Below are 20,339 nucleotides of genomic sequence, written 5' to 3'. Positions count from 1 at the left end.
TTCATTTGTGATTGATTATTTTAAAATTTGAAAAATATAATTTAATATATTAATTATTTAATAATGCATGACAAAATATTTTAATTAAATTAAAATATTATAATATCGAATTAAATTATAGTAGTAGTAAAAAGTTTTACCTATAACATAATAACAAATTTATTATAAAGTAATATTGCAATCACAACTACATGTTTATTGTGAGTACCAACACAATCTTAGTTTAAAATAAAATAAAATTGAGGGCTATTTAATTGTCATTTAAACTAGATTTCTGGTGAATCATAGAGTAACTTTATGATTAGAATATTAAATCTTGAAATTATAATTAGTCTCAATTGTTTTATTTGTGCACAAAATGATGTTGAAAATGACATGTTTCACTCTAATAAATATACAGTATATATATTTTTATTTTCGCCAATTGTATATTAATATTATGAATGAGAAAATTGAAACTTTTTTATTTATAATTTTAATTTTAAAATGTATGAAACTAATCATGTTTTGATTAATTTGAATATTTAAATGATTATTTTAGTGAAAGAGAAATGAGAGAATCACCCAGAACTTTATAGCTACAGTATTTGGGAATCAAAAACCCTAAGCACTCTCCCCTCTTTCTCTCTCTCCATCATCTTCCCAAACTGGCTGCACTTGCAGAAAAGCATACACATCTACGGGTGCATACACTTCTCTGGTAGCTCTCACCCATCATCATGGCGGACGTGATGTCGACGGAAGATTTACACGCCACCGCCGCCCGCCTCAACGTGGACCTCGACTCTCTCGATCTTGATTCTATTCGCCTGCCCGCCGGAGAAACCTTCGGAATCGTCAGGTATGAATTCGGAGAAATTTACCGCCATATTCCTTTTTTTAGAACATATTGTTGATTGATTTTCTTTGTTGAAGTGACGATGAGGATTTGAAGAAGGAGGAAGATTTCGAATTTGAAGAGGGCTTCGGGAACATAATCGTGGTGGACAATTTGCCGGTGGTTCCAAAAGAGAAGTTTGACAAATTAGAAGGAGTGGTTCGCAAAATTTACAGCCAAATAGGTGTTATCAAGGAGGGTGGTCTCTGGATGCCGACCGATCCCGACACTCAGAAAACCCTGGGATACTGCTTCATTGAGTATAACACTCCTCAGGTGATGCATTGCTTCTTTTTTCTTTTTAGTGTAATTTCGTTTCTTCATTTAAGTTAATAAAAAACTTATGAGTGTTGCAATTCACATCACAATGTTTTAAAGTATATTGATAATCTAAGTGTTAGACATTTTTTCACGGATGGAGGGAGTAATTTATATGGCTATTAAGTGCTTCATTCTTGATGCTATTATCCATCTTTTCCGATACGTCGTTTATTTACCTGGAATTCATCTACTGGTTGAAAAGATTGAATTTTTCTTTGTAACCTTCCTATTCCCTTGGTCCAGCTTGTGTTGAAAATTTAAAATTTATACTCCTTGTTGCCTTGTCCATCATGTGGTGGAAGTGTTTCATTTCCTTGCTCACTATGTAGATGGAAGAGTAACATATTTATAAACTTTTAAGAATCACATAAGATATAATTGGTATAGGAGCAGAGTGGCTGTATTTCAGGTGCTAAAGTATATTATAACCAGGCCATCACTTTCATTCAGGGAACTGATTTACATTTTTGTTTGTAGGAAGCTGAACTAGCTAAGGAAAAGACCCATGGGTACAAACTGGATCGTTCTCACATATTTTCTGTTAATATGTTTGATGATATCGAGAAGTTTTTAAAGGTCCCAGAGCAGTGGGCTCCTCCAGAGAGCAAGCCTTATACTCCAGGGGTTAGTCTCTCACACTCGAACTCACTCTATGAGGAAAGTAGTAGAGCAGCATATGGTTCCCGGAGCAAGAGAATCTTGTCATTTTTATGACGTCTTGTCAATTCTTGCAGGAGAATCTTCAAAAATGGCTTATGGATGAAAAGGCCCGCGATCAGTTTGTGATCCGTGCTGGCACTGATACTGAGGTTTTATGGAATGATGCAAGGCAGTCAAAACCTGAGCTTGTTTACAAAAGATCCGTGCGTGAATTTCTTTATATTACTCTGCTTGCTCTTGTGCTTAGAATGGGCATTCTTGTTTTCTAATAGTACCACTTTTTTATTGTTTGCTTCACGTTAATTTTTAAATGCTCATTTGCTGCAGTATTGGACAGAAAGTTTTGTTCAGTGGTCCCCACTTGGGACTTACTTGGCCACAGTACACAGGCAGGGTGCTGCAGTTTGGGGTGGTGCTACTACTTTCAACCGGTTGATGCGTTATCAACATTCCCAGGTAGTTTTGGCATCTGATATGCTATGCATTACCACATTGTTTCTATCATAGGTTCTGGCTCTGACAGTGTAAATTGCAGGTAAAACTGATAGACTTCTCACCTGGTGAGAGATTTCTGGTGACTTACAGCAGCCAGGAGCCTAGCAATCCACGTGACACCCATGTAATATATTTTTATGACCTTATTTCTGTGAGGTATCACTTTGATGGTCCAATATAAGTGAACTGAGATGGTGAATGTATTTTACTGAAGTAGATTATTTTTTGACAGAGGGTCGTGATTAACATTTTTGACGTAAGAAGTGGAAAATTAATGAGAGATTTCAAAGGTAGTGCAGATGAATTTGCTATTGGTGGAACTGGAGGTGTCAGTGGCGTTTCTTGGCCTGTTTTCAGGTGATTTATCATACAAGTTTTTTGTACCCATAATTTCCCTGTTTCTCAACATATTATCAGTTATAAATACAAAGAGCTAATGGTTGTCTTGTTTGAATGCTGTCTGATATTTTGAATCATGTTCACCTCCAGGTGGGGTGGCGGACGAGAAGATAAGTACTTTGCCAGAATCGGAAAGAATGCCGTGTCTGTTTATGAAACAGAAACCTTTGGTCTTATTGACAAGAAATCAATAAAGGTAGAAAATGTTGTTGACTTCAGTTGGTCACCTACGGATTCCATTCTTGCACTTTTTGTGCCCGAACTGGGTGGAGGAAATCAACCTGCAAGGGTGAGCATGAGAATCACTATCTGAAATTGTTGCTTTCTGTCCCTGTGGGGGTGTCTCATTCATTTGGTTGACTTATATCTCTTATTTCAGGTGAGTCTTGTGCAAATCCCAAGCAAAGTAGAGTTGAGGCAAAAGAATCTATTCAGTGTCAGTGATTGTAAAATATACTGGCAAAGTAATGGGGAATATCTTGCTGTTAAAGTTGATAGATACACAAAAACAAAGAAAAGCACATATACTGGCTTTGAGCTTTTCAGGATCAAGGAAAGGGACATACCTATTGAGGTTCTAGAGCTCGATAATAAAAATGATAAGATTATTGCCTTTGCTTGGGAGCCAAAAGGCCACAGGTTTGCAGTTATTCATGGTGATAATCCAAGGCCTGATGTGAGTTTCTACTCGATGCGTAGTGGGACTAACACTGGCCGGGTTTCAAAGCTCGCTACCCTCAAGGGTAAGCAGGCCAATGCTCTTTTCTGGTCTCCAGGTGGCCGTTTCATCATTCTTGCTGGGCTGAAAGGTTTCAATGGACAGTTAGAGTTTTATAATGTGGATGAGCTTGAGACCATGGCTCAAGCTGAGCACTTCATGGCAACAGATGTTGAATGGGATCCTACTGGAAGGTAATAGTTTTTATTTGTTTTACCAGATATTTCACATATTGATGGTCAGATTTATCTGGCCTTTTCTTTTAGTAATACTTTTATTGTGTTTGGTAATTGAGTTGGTATTGTATTATCAACTTACTGCATCATTTGTATTAAGGTTATCTGTTTTTATAGGTATTGTGTGACTGCAGTCACATCTGTCCATGAGATGGAAAACGGTTTTAACGTATGGTCCTTCAATGGAAAACTGCTCTACCGAATCCTCAAGGATCATTTCTTTCAAGTAAGTATTCCAATCATATAAACTAATCAGTTTTGAGATGACTAGGTTTATTGAATGATGAGAAAATTGGACCTATGGGTGAATGAGGTAGTAGTCAACGTCTTTGGCAGCAGCTAGGTGGATTTTCTCACTCACTATGTTGAATGGTTTAAACTGCAGTTCTTGTGGCGTCCAAGGCCTCCGTCTTTCTTGACAGCTGAGAAGGAAGAAGAGATTGCTAAGAATCTGAAGAAATACAGCAAGAAATACGAGGCTGAGGATCAAGATGTATCTATGTTGCTGAGTGAGCAGGACCGCGAGAAGAGGAAGATGTTGAAGGAAGAGTGGGCTAGATGGATTGGTGAATGGAAGCGATTGCACGAGGAAGAGAAGTTGGAGAGACAGAAGCTCCGTGATGGAGAAGCAAGTGATGAGGAAGAAGAGTACGAAGCAAAAGATGTGGAAGTTGAGGAATTATTGGATGTCACGGAAGAAGTTATTTCTTTTGATTAAATGATGAAAGAGGATTATTAGATTTTGTACTGCCTGCTTAACAAAGATGAGTTTATTTTTGTACCAATTTGACAGAGTTTTCTTTGTGCAAAGGTGTTTTGAGCTGGATGCCTGGATTTAGTAGCAATTTTTAGTGATTTTCTAGATACCATGTGAGCTCTTTTTAGTGCTTGCATTTAACCCGTAATTGTGTTTACCATGATATACTTTTGCAGCCATTGAATTATGCTTGTACTAGCTTCCTTAACCATGATTTATTTAGAAGGAATTTGGAAGTTAATAACAATATCACAGTCTTGGTTATCATTATTTTGTAGTATTAAGTTTTTCAGCTATCTTAATTGTCTAATGCAGTAACCTTTTTTTAGAAGGATTAAACTCAGGTTATCTGATTATGTAATTTATTTTCAAGGGTTTTAGATACTCAAGTAATACAAAATAGAGAAGATAGAGGATTTTTTCACATATTTTTGAAACAAAATTGTTAATTTTGGAAAGTGATGCATTCATATCTAAATCACAGAAAATTTATGTACTGTACATTAAAAGTGTGCTGGATTTGAAACTAGTAATACATATGGAGATAAAAATCAATTTAAGAGCTATATATGCAAATCAACCTCAATTTCATTAATTCAAAAATTTCTAACAAAATAACTGAAATTCAAATACAGCATAAATTCTAACCTTCCAAAAGATAATACACAAGAACATTGCATATCATAAACTGTCAACATGAGCATTGGGCAAACTACAAAGTCACACTAGCAGATCATAATGGTTTCTTCCTGTGTAGAGCAATCGAACAGCCTTCTGCTTCCCTTGTTCCGAACCTTTGTGGAATTCGGAGCCGTATTCTTGAATCAGAATGAAACCGGCTCCCCTTCCACCGTGCTGCAAGTTTATCACCAAGTTAATGTCGGGGTTTGTATACTAACTGCATGTTTTTTTAACAGCTTTGTATTGTAGTACTAATATTTTCTTTCCTTTATGTGATTCTGATCACGCACCATGTGCAAAGATGCTTAAATAAAAGTTGTACCAACAGTGTTGATGCAGTTGGCATATGAGTTCTCGTTACTATCAGAAGATGTGTGTGCAAGATGTAAGGTCCGGTGAAAAGAGTGATTATCGCGAGGACCTTAGGCTAAAGAGGAAGTCTGATTCGGATGATGTGAAGCACAATCCAGATTAACATTCAGTTATGGTGTAATCAAAACTTAAAATGCTCCACCACTTGTAATATAATCTAGAGATGATGCGATGTGCAAGAAAAGTATACCTCATGTTCCGGGATGTATACAACTATTGGCTGGCAGCACAACTTTGACAGCACCTGATGTTAAAGAGATTCATCAAATGAAAATTTAAAGAGCTTTCAGAGAGACAAGATCAAGAGCAAGAAAAGGAGGGATAAAATTTTCGTACTAACCAAAAGTTCAGGCTCTCCGCCCCAGAAATCTGGCCTTCCAATGCGTTGGCAGTAACTGCAGATAAAATTTACATTATGATTGAACGTCATCTAAAGAACATGGATGGTTACCTAGCCACCAACTAATGAAGGCCTCACCGTTTCAGAGATTCCTCGACAGTTATTGCAACCAAAGCCTCTTCAAACTGAAAGCGCTCTTTTTCATTGTCACATATAACTTCTTTTACAGCCATACGTAATTCATCTGTTGTTGAATCGTGCAAGTGTCACTTTCATCTTGCATAATCTCCGAAAAGCATAAAAAGCTAAAGCAAACAGAGTTCCTATGGGATCAGCTGGCATCTTTCTCAACCAGTCAGAAACCTCAAACTTGTTACACATAATCTTTCCAACTAGAAGAAAGGAACAGAAAGATAATCGAAGGAACCCACAAGTCTGATACACGGACCTGCACTCTCTCTCTCTTCCCTTGGGCCGAGTCTCATACCCTTGTTGATAGCCATTCCCTTTACCTGATTCCAAGCAAAAACTTCAAACCCAAAATAAAATACAAAAATTTGAACTCATTATCACAAAATGTTTGCTTATTCAGTAACTTTCTCTGGAGATGTCCAACTCCTGCAAGGCTAGTGGCATGTGAAAGCTAATTCGACCATCTTTCCAACGGTATGTTATCCATTCCTCAATGAAGACTCTTTTGGGAGTTACATAGTAAAAAAACAATCTTTTGGTCGTTAACCTCAAAGAAAAAGAATTGGCTAAATTAAACGATTCATCCGTTACAAATTTTTCTTTGCAAGTTCTCATCACTCCTAGATGCAATTGAATTTGAAATTTTGAGCAATCAAACAAATCCTACTCCTAAACCACAGATATTTCACTTTTTATAGTCATACCAGTGCACGGAACAGGCAGCGGCCATCACCGGTAACTTTCCGAACAGAATACCGCTCAACTTTCTTCATTGCCGGCGAACCCACACTTCTGAAACACAAAACACCGATCAGATTCTAATTACCTACTTTAATCAATTCCTTTTACCAGCAAAACCGGCACAATCACCACGTGTTTGATAAAAGTCCCCTTACACTGGGTTGCCAATCCTGGCGAAGAATCCCGGAGAGGTAGCGACGGATGAGGTGAGATGACGCGTGCTTCCGCCGCATTGACCGGAAAGTGAAGCGACCGGGGAAGCGGCAATCTCGAAACTCGCAATGCCGCTCCTGAGTTGCTGGAGAATAGCTTCTGTTCAATCAACGCTAGAAACAATTACATGTGGAATCGGTCAATTGAGCAGTGATAAGGTGCAGGTTTACCGTTGGAGGGACTGCCGAGCTTCATCTGTCGCTCTGCCGCCATTGAAATCTGCTAGTAGCAGAGCTTCCCTAATTCTCTAGTGCAGTGTCTTTTTTAGGCGGAAAAGATCAGATTTTGTAATTTATTTTCAAGGGTTTTGATTTTTGTAATTTAATTTGAGTCACTTATGTTTTCAACTGCATTGAATTTTCATACATTAAAATTAAGATTAAATCTTGTAATCATGGCTCTTTGATTGCTCAATGGCAAAGAAAGGGGGATCTATTGGCATAAAAAATATTCTACAAAATTGCCAAAACAAGCAAATTACATAAAGGAGAAGAGAAGTTAGATGAGGTGAGAGCATCTCCTTAGCTCAGGCTGGTATTTGATTTCCTTGTTTGAAACCACCACCATTCCACAAAGCTCTTCCACCTTCTCAATCATGAGTTTCAGCAATGGCACTTTCGACAGAGTTCGGCATGATCCCACCATGATCAACTTCTTCTGCTCAAACATCAATATGCATTCATCAGTTTTCTAGGTTGGATATGAAATGGATAAGCGTTATTGATGATAACGGACATGAAGAATCCGAACCTTGGCACGTGTAAGAGCTACGTTTATTCTGTGCCAGTCTCCAAGAAGCGAAGATGTGCCGTTCCTAGGGGTTTCAGAGGACTTCACGAAGGACACCAATATGCAGTCCTTATCTCTTCCCTGTAACAACAAAATAAAATCAACACTGGTTTAGCGATCACCAATGTTTGGCATTGATTTGTTATGTTCTTTCTAACGTTGTTGTGATGCAGCTACAAAATGGACATCAGTAACTTTAGGACAGAACATTAACAAATTTGTTAGGTTGTGTAAGAAAATGTAAAAAAAAATGTATCCTGATTCCTGAAATATCCTTGAGCAAGCAACCAGATTTGCGAAACTTAGAACAGGTCTCATTACACTAGTAGGCAACTATCTCATCAAGCATTACCTGATATTTGTCTATGGTATGTATCTCCACACCTTCAGGAGCAGCTTCTCGAATGAGATTAGCCTGAGCGTTGTAAGGGGTAATAATGCCAATAGCTTTCCCTTCAATGCCTCTAAGTACCAGGAGTTTAACGGCCTATTTAAAGAATAAATACGTAAGGAACATAAAAAAAACGTTTAGTAACAAGGAGTTGCGCTTACATTCATTTCTGAATAAAACTGTAAAATTTCTCGGGAGGGAGGAAAATTGAGAGGTTATTTTCACCTCTGCAATAATATGTGCCTCGATTGGGTTGTTTAGAGCTTTCCGGTCATTACTCTCATATGCAGGCAACAAATCTGCATTAGGAAGAGAAGTAGATTGTTCAAGTATATAAATAATCGATAATCATTAGTAATTACATTTTAAATATGAAGAGATGGGTTTTGTGGGGGAGAAACCTGTGTTGATAAATATAACAGGTTGGTTTGGATCCAGAACCTGCAGAACTTAACCAAGTTAGTTTATAGTTATGCAAATTTTAGAGAACACTCCCATGTTTTAATGCCAGAAATAACAACGAATGGGTTTCGCACCCAACATCTCATGAATGACAATGTGGGCCTTATAATCTAGGTGCTCAATGCCAAGAAAAAGTACAGCAGTACTTGAGATGCAGTGGCCAGTGTCGATGGTTTTCTCAACTTAGAAAAAGAAAACTATGATAATTTTTATGTCCTGACATAGCTTTAGGAACTGGTTAATCAAACTGGCATTTTCCCAAACCTGGGAAAAGAAAACTGTATAGAAAGAGATAATGTAAATATTCTATGAAGACCTTAATCAGCCACGCAGGTGAAGAAGCTGAAGACCTGTACTTGAGCTTTGCATTCTCTATTTCTGTAGAACCACAACGCAATCTATTTCCATATATCAAGGCGTTCGAGAGTTCCATTATGTCTGCGCACATCCGGTACTACATATTGCACAAATATTGCATTTAGATTTTCACCAAACATACAGAACAAGCCATAAATGAAAATGGAGTACCTGGAAATGCAAAGCTGCAATCGCATGTGGATGTGCTTCTGAGAGCCTGCAGAAGAGGCTCACACTCATTCCATTCTCCTTAGCCTCTGGACTCTAATATCAGGAATGCAATTCATATATATTAGTCGCCAATACTTTACGAGGCTTGGGAGCATTACGAAGAAAGAAATGAACCTGGACGAGTGGGGGTAATTGATAATGATCCCCAACGAGAACAAATCTTGAAGCAAATGCGAGTGGACCCAAGGATACCTGATTAAGAAACAGGAAGAACTTATCTAAAACATCCATCAGATACATTGGTGCAGACTGTTCATAATGAGTAATAAAAGCTAACTATTGCTTGGTAATGTGTCAATCATATTAAGAAAAATTATACTTGCAACAGTGCAACTTGATACAAAATAAAATTATTTTGGCTCATCTACTAGGCCTTTATGGTAACAAGCAATGCAACTAGATGGAAACTCATTAACACAGATTGGCAAATTGATTATCGTGGGACTTGGAGAGAGAAACAAAAACATATGGACAGAGAGAACCTTCGCCTTATGTTTCTTTCAAGTGCATTGTCAGCTAGACAACTTCCATATCAACTTACCGCAGTTTGGTCAAATTAAACGCTTACAGAATTGTCATTTACAGAATTATGTGTTGGTTTTCTGAGCATCAAAATGAAGGGCCACTACCTATAATGTCTATGCTCTATGGTTGGTGTATTGTCACACAACCTAATTTTTTCAAAGAAATTGAAATTAATGAAACTTGAAAACTTTTTTATCACTTGTACCAAAAATATTAGTGGATAAAAAGAAAAATACCGGAAGTGTTATCTGTCCTGCTTCATCCATGATGCATATGTCAAACCTCTTGTTAGTTAGCAAAGGGCTCGTTATTCCCAAGCAAGTAACAGCAACAACATTAACCTTTTCTAGCCTTTCCTTAATATCCTGGGTGCTATTCATATTCATTACTGCCATCACAATGATTGTATGAAAAGTTAAAAAAAATAAAATTAAGATTGTAAATGAGGCTATACTTATCACTTACAACTGACCAACCTGATATGCAATTCTCTTGAACTTCCTCATGCACCGCCTCGTTCCTTCCGATTCTTATGAAATCTACGCCCTGTAGAAGTACTCAAACAGTGTGATGCAACAGAACCCTCAAAAGGGTGCAACAAGAAACAAGGCAACTAGTAGAGAACTAAATAAGTAAATAGCAATGTCTGTAATAATTATTTGCAGCACATCTATCTTTTAATCCCAAATGATATGATGACAATAACTCTGCCATGGGTGTCTTCATACTCACCTTTAGAGGTAATCAAGTTTCCTCATTATTTTTTAAGCTAAACAAGAAAGTAGAGATTATTATAGTTTTTGCTATTTATACATAATTGTAGTTGGTAAATAAGACAAACAAACACAAAACTTCTAAAATTTTACTATATTGGGAATATCACGTTTTTACATTGTGTCAAATAAAAAACTGGAAAATAACAAAGGCTGCTGAAGTATGCATACATCTTGTTACTGCAAAAAGTCATAAAATTTTAAACATTGCATACCTCCATTTCGTTGTATGGAAGTAATAAAATTAATGTCCTCTTTATTTTGAAATTATATTTCTGCATTGATCTGCTGAGTCTAGTTATTTTCCTAAAGCAAATAGGGGACCCCTTTCGTTGACCCAAAATTCAAAATGATTAAATATAAAGAAGTGTGACCTCTATCAACTAATCAAAGAAACAAAAAAGGAAACTAGGTCCTGCACATGTTGAGGAGGCACAACATATCTTCTTCTTGATTATCAGCACAAGAATCACTTAAAAGTATTAGCAATTACATGGAATCTTGCACACACATATAAGGTAGACAAAATTATTATTACAGCAAAAACCCAATCTCCGAGCTTTTGAGTACTTGGACAATTAACTATCACGAAATGATGCAGCAAGGATGAATTATGACCTGAGCTTTCAATTTGATTAATAAATTGTCAACGGCCGAATTTGTGTAGGATGTGAGCAAAATGGATGCACCTCTTAGCAGCAAAGCCTTCACAGCATGTACCATGGTGGAAGTTTTGCCTGTCCCAGGCATTCCAAGAATAAGAGCATAATCCTTAGCTGTGAGTATCTGAGATTAGTCGTATACAAATGTTATCAACAACTAGAACATCACATAAAAGGAATGCCAACTTTTTCTTGTACACAGAATGGAAACTAGAGAGAATAATTTCGGCTTTAGTAACTAACAGAGTTTACATTCTGACCTTGAGTATAGCTCTTCTTTGATCATCATTTAAACTTTTCTCTGACTGGACATATGAAATGGCGGGATCTTGACTAAGTATGCAGCCACTGTCAAATCTAGGCATCTGCAATCGTTTGAAGGGATAAGCATTTGAAATTTGTTATGTGATTAAAAAGAACTAATATAAAGGAGGAACATAAGATTCAGAATGTTCACCTCAAGATCCACAACCTTCTTCCTCAGACAAGTACTACTTTCATTTTGCAAAAAGAGTTGGATAAGATTGAACCTGGTAAGGGTATAAGTACCATCACATTATTGTATGCTCTGTTAAAGAACTAGGAAAAACTATATAACAGTAAGAATATTTTGCTAACCTCATGATTGCGTATGATGTCATAATTTCATCTTTGTCAATTCGCCAGGATTGTTTACAGAGTTCCTCTGTCATAGACCTAGGACTATGCCCTGGAAGCCTTAATCGCTTTGCCAAAGATACCTAAAAGATACAAGAACCAGATATATTATCATCTATGATAACATATATTTTAAATGATAAAGGTACCACAAGTGATAAGAATGATGCAGCTGCAAGTTTTTGGTAGCATCTTAATTTTTCCTTTAGGAAGGAGGAAATGCAGTAATAAGTATCTATGATGCAACTGACATATCGACTACCCAAATCTTGTACTTACAGAGACATGGAAGTTACCAATGTCCTCAATAATCCCATTAGAAACTCGTAGATGATCTGGTTCAGTGCTTAATACCTGTGACCATAAATGGATAAGTTTGAGTTTGAGGTACTATACATTTGCATGTGATGGTAGGCAAAGATATACTCTCAACCATTGAAGAACTAAGAAATGCAATCAATCACATTCCATTTTATCAGGGTAAAAGTGTGAACACAGTATGGTACATACATATACAAATTCTGTCAACTAATTTAAATAAATACAGCAACTGCAAGAAGATCATTTGAATTCTTCCTAAGAAAACCAACCAAGATACATCCTAAGGATTGCAGGGGGAAAAATTTATCAAGGAAAGCAAGGAAAAAAAATAAATTATATCCCATTACAAGTTAGTAAGTGTCCACTTGTTGATATAACTATACAGGAGTACTCAAAATGAAAATGAAAATGAAAATAACAAACCACATAATCTCCATTTCAAAACATAATTATATCCCATTACAAGCTAGTGAGTGTCCACTTGTTGAGTACTCAAAATCCTTGAAGATAACAAGAAGACAAAAACAACATACCACATAATCTCCATTTCGAAACATATGCTCTAAGGGAGAGGAGGCACGTAATGGATCATGATTTGGTTGTTCAGGAGAGACAAAGCGGTAAACAAATCGGTTTCTCCTGGACATTTTTCTCTCTGATGATGTATCTGAATTATCAAGAACCAAGGATGATAGAGAAATGGGGTGGTGGTCATTCCTAGAACTGCTAGAGAGCCAGCTCTCCTTCTTTGCAATCTACATGGATAAGTTATAAATTATGAATAGGCATCAAAGATTCAAACAAAATGTAGCAAGTCAGTCACAACACCTCCACATGTTTAGCCTCCAGATCAATTAGTCTTTCCCATTTCTGGAGAAAAATGGCATGTGTTGAGGTTAAATGGGACACAAGCGACTCATACATGGCACCTAGTCCACTTCCTTCAACAGTACCTCCATTTGCCTTCACATAGAAACAAACTTAAGAAATAAATTTTGCAGGAATTAATTGACTACTATATCAGCAAAATGAGCTAACTGTTAAATCGTAGGATTCAAATGACAGACCTTGTGATAAACACTGCAGGCATTCAGGTGCCTGCAACTTCTACAAACATTTGGATTCTGGATGAAATAAATGACAAAAAATTGTATACAAACGTGAGAAGCATATCAAAAGATTTAATAGGAAAAAATAAATAATCAGATGTGAAGATACTTGTAGCATAGGTGGAAATTGCTGAGTTGTTGATGCCTTAAGCAGATCATTTGCAAGTTCATTGCGCCGCATAATGAGCCACATTAAGTCAGACCTTTTAACCGAGATTCCCTTCACAAAATATGCATGTTAGAGTGTTCAATATTGAGTAGTCAAAAAGGGTAGGAAGAAGACCAAATATGGTAGCAAACCCGTGTTTCATCTGTATGAAGATAATAAAGAAGACCACATTCAATGTTCATCATGTACCTGAAAGAGGACAAAAAACAGAAAACTTATGCATGTAACTATTGAAGGTTTTTTGTTAAACCGTTGCAGAAAAAATATAAGCATGCAAGAAAATCTTGTTGATAACACACCGCTCTGACATCAGGAGAGTATATAGCATCACTTGTGCAGTATGCTCTATAGCTACCTGCACCCATGAAAAAATGTAAAAAAAGTATTACAGTAGGTCACACTAAAAAGAACATCAAGTGATATGAGGTCACACTAAAAAAGCATACTGCTCCTTCCCATAACGGGGTTGACAATTAACACACCTGTCCACTTGTTCCCTTTCCAGTTTTGAACTCCAGAGGCATAATTACTTCATTAGCTTCTGCAGAATTTGTGTTGGTTCTAACTCGGAGAGAAGCATCAATCATTCCTTTCAATCCATACCTTTGGCCCCAGACCATTTCTTCAATGTCGATTACCTGTGTATTAAAAGTCTAAATCTAATCAAACACAATATCATAAAGCAGACTTGTCATTTTTCTTACCAAACCTTGAAAAATCATAGAGCAGACTGGATATACAGAAAGATTAAGTAGGTATGAAGTATAAGCAATGTGTAAAAAATATATAATGTCAATGTTTTGTTTTGTAGATCTTGTTTCTCTTTGCTGACAATTTTTGCAAACAGGGTTGAAATTGAGGGGAGATACTCATACTCATAACAAACAGTCAACAAGACATAGAATGCTACCCACACACAATATTTCTTTGACTTTAGAGGAAATACTTCTTTCTGTTATACTAGTTTCACATTAGCTTGGACACCAATATTGTGGGTTACAAATTTAACCTAAAGGATGACTCACATAATTGTATTTTACAAAATTGAACTCATGGTACTTTTTGATGAAGACAAAAGCTAATTTTATGAAAAGAATAAATAATATCATGCGATAAAAGAGTTAACCAGCTGACTTTGTTATGTACCTATAAAAATAAAAGTCCATACCTCGCAAATTTTGACCTTCTTTAGTCCTTCATCACTATTGAAGTCTACAGTTGGGCTTTTCGAACCCTAAAAGGGAATAATAAAACCCAAGTCAGAGGTTGTGATCCCACAGTGGGAAATAGTTGTCTAGTTAAAAAGTCAAGGCACCTTAGGATTAGCCTTAACATGTGTAAAAAGAATAGATATGCATAGCTTGGAGGAAAAAAAAAAGAGCACGATTCATTAAGTTTATCTTGTATAAGGCATACTCTCAGAATTTTAGTACTACAGTTTACAGCAATTCAAATGTAGCACCTAAAATTGCATACATCATAACTTTACCACAGTACCTGTGAATCTCGAAAGGAGGATATCCAATTCAATATTTTTGGGATTGCTGCAATCATAGTTTTGAAGATATCATTTTCATTCGCTGCAATAAACCAACAACCATGGAGTTAGTTTTGAAAAAAAATTGATAACCTGTGTTCTATTATTGTATGAAAGTCTAAGCTGCTAGAGTATACAAGCAAAGGTAAAAATTTCAAGTGTAGTACAAAGCAGAAAATGTGACGGTTAGAATAAGGAATCCATAAGGTCCCCACCTCCACATGCATAGAGATTCTCAAGACTTTTGTGAAGCACTGTTCTGGCATATTCTTCTAAGGATTCTTTCGTGGGGGATTCACTGATGAGGCCAGCCTAAAGATATTCAACGTTAGCTAAGAAAATCACATATGACATAGTGTAGCTAATCAGAATATATGTTTTAGGATGGCTGTTTTTAGAACCTGATAGATCTGATGCAATAAGGTACCAATCAATGCTGCTGTTGAATTCTCCGTGCTTTTTATCCTCTCATCCAGGACGGTGCGCCTTGGGCAGCTGAAACTAGCAGAAACCTATAGTAAGGCAATTTAGAAAACAATTAGGAAAGAGGTGAAAGCAGGAATCTTGAACTCAACACAATATGGTTCTGTTATATTACACATTGTATGAGTGCACATAAGCTGAAGCTCAAAACTCAAAGAAGAAGAAAATGAATAATTGGTTATACCCGAGTTCCAGATACCAAGATATCTGGGTGGACGATGAAAAAGTTCTTCTCACGATTGACGTCACACTTCCCTTCGGAATCGAATTCACCAACAACATGAACAGTGTCTCCAGGCGCCACGACACTGTCATACCTAGTATGATAATAAGAAAATGAGAAAATTTATAGCAATCACTACTTCTAAAAAATTTGAGCATAATACAGCCCAACCAATAACACTGGGACACTTAGAGTGGCTTGCAACTAAGAGATGACTGTGCAGAAACAAGAGGTGCAACACGAAAATAAGAGAAGATGAATTTTGACTGATCCAAATTGGCAGATCTAAAGGTAGAATATATTAGTAGACTGCTTGGTATTGGAATTTGGAAATCATATAAAAGACCAATCTCGGCAGTTAGCCTTCACTGGGTTGTAAATTTAAGTTACACTGCAAGACTGAAGAAAATGTATGTACCTGTTTTCAGTATTTAGTATGTTAATGAAATCCAGATAAGACCACAGACAACAAAACAGATTAACAGTAACAGTAATAAAATAGTACTTCCACCTAAACCTGTGCATGCTCAAATTCAAACATCTAACAATCAGTTGCTTTTTAAGGAATGTCTCAATCTACTCACCATGCATCCCACAATTGCAAGGACCGTTCAGCTCCATTTTGCTCATTCAATAAGCGTAGTACCTGTAATGATATTAGTATTACCCAGAAGGCCCTTACTAGTAGCATAAGAATGCCCAAGTTAACAAAAGAGCATGCATACCTTGAAAACGGATGGAGGACCACCAGATGATCCAGAAAGTCCGCGCTTTTCTGAAACCTATTGCAGATGTAAAAATAGAACTTTGTCAGGACAATCTTGTATTTCATGAAGGGGAATGTATAAGGAAAAAGGTATTGGTGCCTACCTCCAATACAAGAAAACTGAAATTTGAGTATGTAGTGGATCTATTTTCTTCTGAATGTGTTGTTGGGCGGTGTACAACAACATCAGCTTTGCTGTATCTCTCAACATCTAAGTGTGATTGAGCATCTTTAGATGATGAACTTTCAACAGATATTACATCCTCTACTTGATCTAAGAGTTCAATCAAAGCCTGTCATGAGAAAAGATATAATGATTGTGAATTCAGAATATACTTCTGGTGTTTAATATTGACAAAGGAACAATAATAAACGAATATTGGAGAGAGAATAATTATAACCTTTTTGTGCTGTCTTGAACCCAACTGGTTGGGCACCCCTTTGTCACCCACTTCTTCAACAGCCTGCATCTCATGTGTCATCAAATTTAATAAGAAAAACATTTATTGTCTTTAAGAAAATGAAATTTTTAATGTGAAAATATTAGTTGGGCCACCTTGCCGGTGCAACAAGACAGTGAGGGTGGGGTAGTGAATGGGCTCTGAGAATCACGTAATCCAGATTTATCAGTGCAATTCGAATTTCTATGATTTCCAGGGCAGCTTAAATTAAGACCATGGTTGACCTTTCTTGACGCAAGCCCGTCAGAGCATATTATGGATTTCCTATGCGGCTTTAGTGGAGGTGAAGAAAGCCACTTCTCAAGCTTCCCCGACATGTTAGGAGAAATTTTTACCTACAAACAGGAACTAGTTTGTTACTCTAAAAATAATAAAAAACCGAAATGCGGCAATACCCAAAAAGAAAATCTAGAGGACCTTTTCCTGTGAGCATTCTTGAAAATTCATTGAGTTAAACCTAGTGGAATCTGCCAACACACTTATCCTCCCATGTAAATGCTTAGACATAGCATGCAGCCTCTCATTTACTGGAGAAATTTTCCATGTCACCTCATCAACCGTGTCATCCTGGGTCTGCTTGATTAGCTATCAAGAGATACAAAGGGTCAAGACAGAAGTTCAAAACAAAAGTGACAGCAACAAACATTCTACCTACTTCACACTCTTACATCAGCTGCATAACTGATCTTGAGCGTTATGTTTAATTGTTTCACTTCAACAACGTTTAGTTATAACATGAAGTCATGAACTCTACTTGCTACTAGTCTACATTTACGGAAGAGTTGAAAGAGAAAATGAAAGGACAGTTTCTGCCATTTCTGGAAAAAGAATATAGAAACCACATTTGATGCAAGTCTCTACAATATGGCTCCAGTAGGCATTGAATGTATCCACAATCCTCATATGCAGCTTGCAAAACGGAAACACAGATCTTTCCTCTATTCCTCAACCGTTAAATCATCTAAACTGTATAAATCTCAAGTTTGTCCAGTGAATAACGTTACACGGCAAAATTCTTCACTGTTACACTAAATTCTTTATCTATATCATGTACAACGACATATCCTTCCATATGAATATAAAGTAAATAGACTAGCCCGGATTACCATAGGCCACAGAAGCTCAAACCAACTATACGATGGGTAAGAGTTATTACCATTCCAAGAGAAAATGAATAGGCAGTTTCTGCCATTTATGCAAAAAGAATAAAGACTCCCACATTGGAAATGTTCTACAATATGGCTCCAGAAGGCACTGAATGTATCCACTATCCTCATATGCAGCTTGCAAACCGGAAACACGAATACTTTCCTCTATTTCTCAAGCGTGAATCATCTAAACTGAACAAATTCTCAAGTTTTTCCAGCGAATTATGTCACACAGAAAAATTTCTTCAATGAGTTAATTCAATTCTTTATCTATATTATCCAGAACGATCTATCCTTCCTTCCATCTGTATATAAAGTAAATATGCACGCCCAGATAACCATAGGCCACAGAAGCTCAATCCAACTATTCAAAGAGTAAGAATTATTACCATTCCAGGAGAAAACTTGAAACGCTTAACCGAGACAGACTTGGACGTCTCTGGTGTCACATCCAGTTGATTATCCTCAACATCAATCACCACCGGCGATAAATTATCCAGCCGTGGATCTGGCGATCGACTAGATATCTCAGCCTTCAACAAATTTTCCGTCTTTTCCACATTATTTACATCTACAGCTCCAATATGATCCTCCACAGGCACATTGCCTCCGCTTGTATCATTTCGAGAAACACAGTCATTCGCATTTACCGAATTAATTCTAGTGTTTACACCCCTTACACATTCAGTCCGCGATTCAACTGCATCACAAGGATTCTCCGGTCCCACTTTAGACCGACCCGCAATCGGCTTACCTACGATCCGGGAGTTTTTGTTTGCGGCAGAATCAGCTGTGGGGTCGTCACATCTTTTCTGGATTTGGGTCTGGGAGTGGCGCTCAAAGAAGTGCTGTATACCAAATTTAGACGGTTCAGATTGCTGCTGCTCGCGATTTGGATTGTTCGGCTTCTTGCCTCCTGAGCTCGCCCTCTTCCGCGGAGCCATTAATCGGAGGTTCCAGCCAGCCCGATTTACGATTAACTTGGAGCTCGATTTGGCGTGATATGATTAGAGGAAAGAGTGAAGATTAGAGATGGAGATACAGAAAATGGGGAGTGAGAATTGGGGATTCAATTTTCGCGCCAAAAGGTTTTGGTTTATGGAGGGAGCGATGTTGGGCCGTTGGATGAAAATGGACGGCGTGGATTCGTTGCAGCGGCTCTTGTTGGGCCTGGGATTTTTTTAGCAACATCCTTGTATGGGCCTCTTGAATTAGTCCAATGGATCAATCCCCAGCCCAACAGATGTTTGTGTTTTTATTTATAATTTTATTAATAAAAAAATATTATAATGTTTGACCCTATAACTCCTTACTTTACAACTAGTAAATTTAACTGTATAGTCCATCTCTCTCTTACTTATTTTCGTATTTTACGTTTTATATTTAGAATTTTACTAATTAAAATTATAATTTTAAAATAAAAATTATTTATAACTCCTAAATTATAAATCTAATAAATTTAAGTATATAGCCCCTCTTTCTTTCTTTCTTATTATGATATTTTTTTCAATAGAAATTACAAAAAATTTGTATCTCTCATCGCTCCAAATATTCGTTGACAAATCTTCCTTTGCTTGCTAACCATATGTTAAAATGAAGGAAATAAAATACTCCCTCTGTTCTATAGTAATAGAGTCATTTTGCCATTCTGGTACGTTCCATTGTAATAGAGTCATTTTCCTTTTTAGTAAAAAGTCAACATATTTTTAATACCTACTTTACTCTCTCTTACCTTTATCTCTCTTCATATCTCTACTTTTTTCATTTTCCACTTTATTCTCCATTTACTTAACACTCACCTAACACAATTTTTCTTAATTTCTGTGTCGAAAAGAAATGCTCCCATTACTATGGAACGGAGGGAGTAGTGATTTCGACCGCTATATTTTTGGACCGCTATTTTATTGCTCCATCTTTCACTCTCTGCCAATTAATTCTATACACACTCCTCTAGATTTACATCATTACATATCATGGATTAGATTCATTTTTTGTTATTCGGGTTTGCTTAGATTAGATTTAGATGTAACTTTTCTTTTGTCTTTTTATTGCTTGCGTGTTTATGACAGACTTATGGCTCGCCAATGATTTGATTTAAACATTTTTTTCGCAAAAAAGAAAAAGAAAAAAACACATTCAAATATAGGTATGAATCTGAGTATGAACATCATCTTGATTCGTAAATTAGTCTTGATAGAAGTTATTGAATGCATGAGGTGGCCCCAAAAAATTCTTTCATCGCTGTTGGTGAAAAGAATATTTCAGCTACTAAT

At 36.8% G+C, this 20,339-nt stretch overlaps 3 protein-coding genes across 6 annotated transcripts; 1 reads left to right on the top strand and 2 right to left on the bottom strand.

Moving 5' to 3' along the window:
• Positions 1 to 567: 567 nt before the first annotated feature.
• LOC125200832 (eukaryotic translation initiation factor 3 subunit B-like) lies at positions 568 to 4,532 on the top strand. Its single transcript, XM_048098627.2, has 11 exons — positions 568 to 841; positions 916 to 1,153; positions 1,676 to 1,822; positions 1,933 to 2,061; positions 2,186 to 2,314; positions 2,394 to 2,477; positions 2,586 to 2,710; positions 2,843 to 3,041; positions 3,132 to 3,664; positions 3,824 to 3,932; positions 4,092 to 4,532. Exons 1-11 carry the CDS (start codon positions 720 to 722, stop codon positions 4,422 to 4,424), a joined length of 2,148 nt encoding a protein of 715 aa, XP_047954584.1. The 5' UTR covers positions 568 to 719; the 3' UTR covers positions 4,425 to 4,532.
• Positions 4,533 to 5,033: 501 nt separating this feature from the next.
• Positions 5,034 to 7,340, bottom strand: LOC125201465 (Cysteine proteinases superfamily protein). Of its 2 annotated transcripts, none has more exons than XM_048099587.2 (8): positions 7,173 to 7,340; positions 6,945 to 7,101; positions 6,753 to 6,840; positions 6,305 to 6,368; positions 5,995 to 6,100; positions 5,857 to 5,911; positions 5,707 to 5,760; positions 5,034 to 5,318 (listed from the first exon to the last, which is right to left on the bottom strand). In XM_048099587.2, the coding sequence occupies exons 1-8, from the start codon at positions 7,213 to 7,215 to the stop codon at positions 5,184 to 5,186; spliced, it is 702 nt and encodes a 233-aa protein (XP_047955544.1). In that variant the 5' UTR covers positions 7,216 to 7,340; the 3' UTR covers positions 5,034 to 5,183. The 2 variants fall into 2 exon arrangements, with proteins under 2 accessions (XP_047955544.1, XP_047955545.1); XM_048099588.2 differs by having other exon boundaries at positions 6,753 to 6,837.
• A 74-nt stretch (positions 7,341 to 7,414) lies between these two features.
• On the bottom strand, positions 7,415 to 19,106 carry EMB2411 (DNA replication helicase). Of its 3 annotated transcripts, XM_089065620.1 has the most exons (35): positions 18,456 to 19,106; positions 17,336 to 17,503; positions 17,143 to 17,253; positions 17,014 to 17,058; positions 16,859 to 16,921; positions 16,562 to 16,750; positions 16,417 to 16,473; positions 16,276 to 16,337; positions 15,653 to 15,785; positions 15,387 to 15,497; positions 15,201 to 15,297; positions 14,946 to 15,028; positions 14,617 to 14,682; positions 13,931 to 14,086; positions 13,748 to 13,803; positions 13,580 to 13,637; positions 13,389 to 13,499; positions 13,238 to 13,294; positions 12,999 to 13,133; positions 12,704 to 12,925; positions 12,129 to 12,203; positions 11,811 to 11,932; positions 11,650 to 11,722; positions 11,453 to 11,557; positions 11,149 to 11,316; positions 10,234 to 10,303; positions 9,994 to 10,145; positions 9,347 to 9,424; positions 9,173 to 9,265; positions 8,961 to 9,098; positions 8,584 to 8,623; positions 8,408 to 8,481; positions 8,144 to 8,278; positions 7,753 to 7,872; positions 7,415 to 7,659 (listed from the first exon to the last, which is right to left on the bottom strand). In XM_089065620.1, the coding sequence occupies exons 1-35, from the start codon at positions 19,008 to 19,010 to the stop codon at positions 7,501 to 7,503; spliced, it is 4,137 nt and encodes a 1,378-aa protein (XP_088921746.1). In that variant the 5' UTR covers positions 19,011 to 19,106; the 3' UTR covers positions 7,415 to 7,500. The 3 variants fall into 3 exon arrangements, with proteins under 3 accessions (XP_088921746.1, XP_047955543.1, XP_088921747.1); XM_048099586.2 differs by having other exon boundaries at positions 17,014 to 17,253; XM_089065621.1 differs by lacking the exons at positions 7,415 to 7,659; positions 7,753 to 7,872 and having other exon boundaries at positions 8,995 to 9,098; positions 17,014 to 17,253.
• Positions 19,107 to 20,339: the final 1,233 nt, after the last annotated feature.

The sequence above is a fragment of the Salvia hispanica genome, chromosome 2, assembly GCF_029641045.1.
Source record: "Salvia hispanica isolate PSC_SH4W2 chromosome 2, Shi_PSC_v1, whole genome shotgun sequence".
Taxonomy (NCBI): Eukaryota; Viridiplantae; Streptophyta; class Magnoliopsida; order Lamiales; family Lamiaceae; genus Salvia; species Salvia hispanica.
The sequence above is the reverse complement of the archived record's forward strand: the minus strand, read 5'-3'. Positions and strand labels throughout refer to the sequence as shown.

Coding starts and splice junctions, on each gene's coding strand:
- LOC125200832 (XM_048098627.2), top strand. CDS start 720: ATGGCGGACGTGATGTCGACGGAAGATTTACACGCCACCGCCGCCCGC. Junction 2,478..2,585: donor GCAATCCACGTGACACCCAT/GTAATATATTTT, acceptor ATTTTTTGACAG/AGGGTCGTGATTAACATTTT. Junction 3,665..3,823: donor GAATGGGATCCTACTGGAAG/GTAATAGTTTTT, acceptor CTGTTTTTATAG/GTATTGTGTGACTGCAGTCA.
- LOC125201465 (XM_048099587.2), bottom strand. CDS start 7,215: ATGGCGGCAGAGCGACAGATGAAGCTCGGCAGTCCCTCCAACG. Junction 5,761..5,856: donor GCGGAGAGCCTGAACTTTTG/GTTAGTACGAAA, acceptor CTTTAACATCAG/GTGCTGTCAAAGTTGTGCTG. Junction 5,319..5,706: donor TATACATCCCGGAACATGAG/GTATACTTTTCT, acceptor ATAAACTTGCAG/CACGGTGGAAGGGGAGCCGG.
- EMB2411 (XM_048099586.2), bottom strand. CDS start 19,010: ATGGCTCCGCGGAAGAGGGCGAGCTCAGGAGGCAAGAAGCCGAACAAT. Junction 17,504..18,455: donor TCAAGTTTTCTCCTGGAATG/GTAATAATTCTT, acceptor ATCTCTTGATAG/CTAATCAAGCAGACCCAGGA. Junction 9,099..9,172: donor TTGCAGCTTTGCATTTCCAG/GTACTCCATTTT, acceptor TGCAATATGTAG/TACCGGATGTGCGCAGACAT.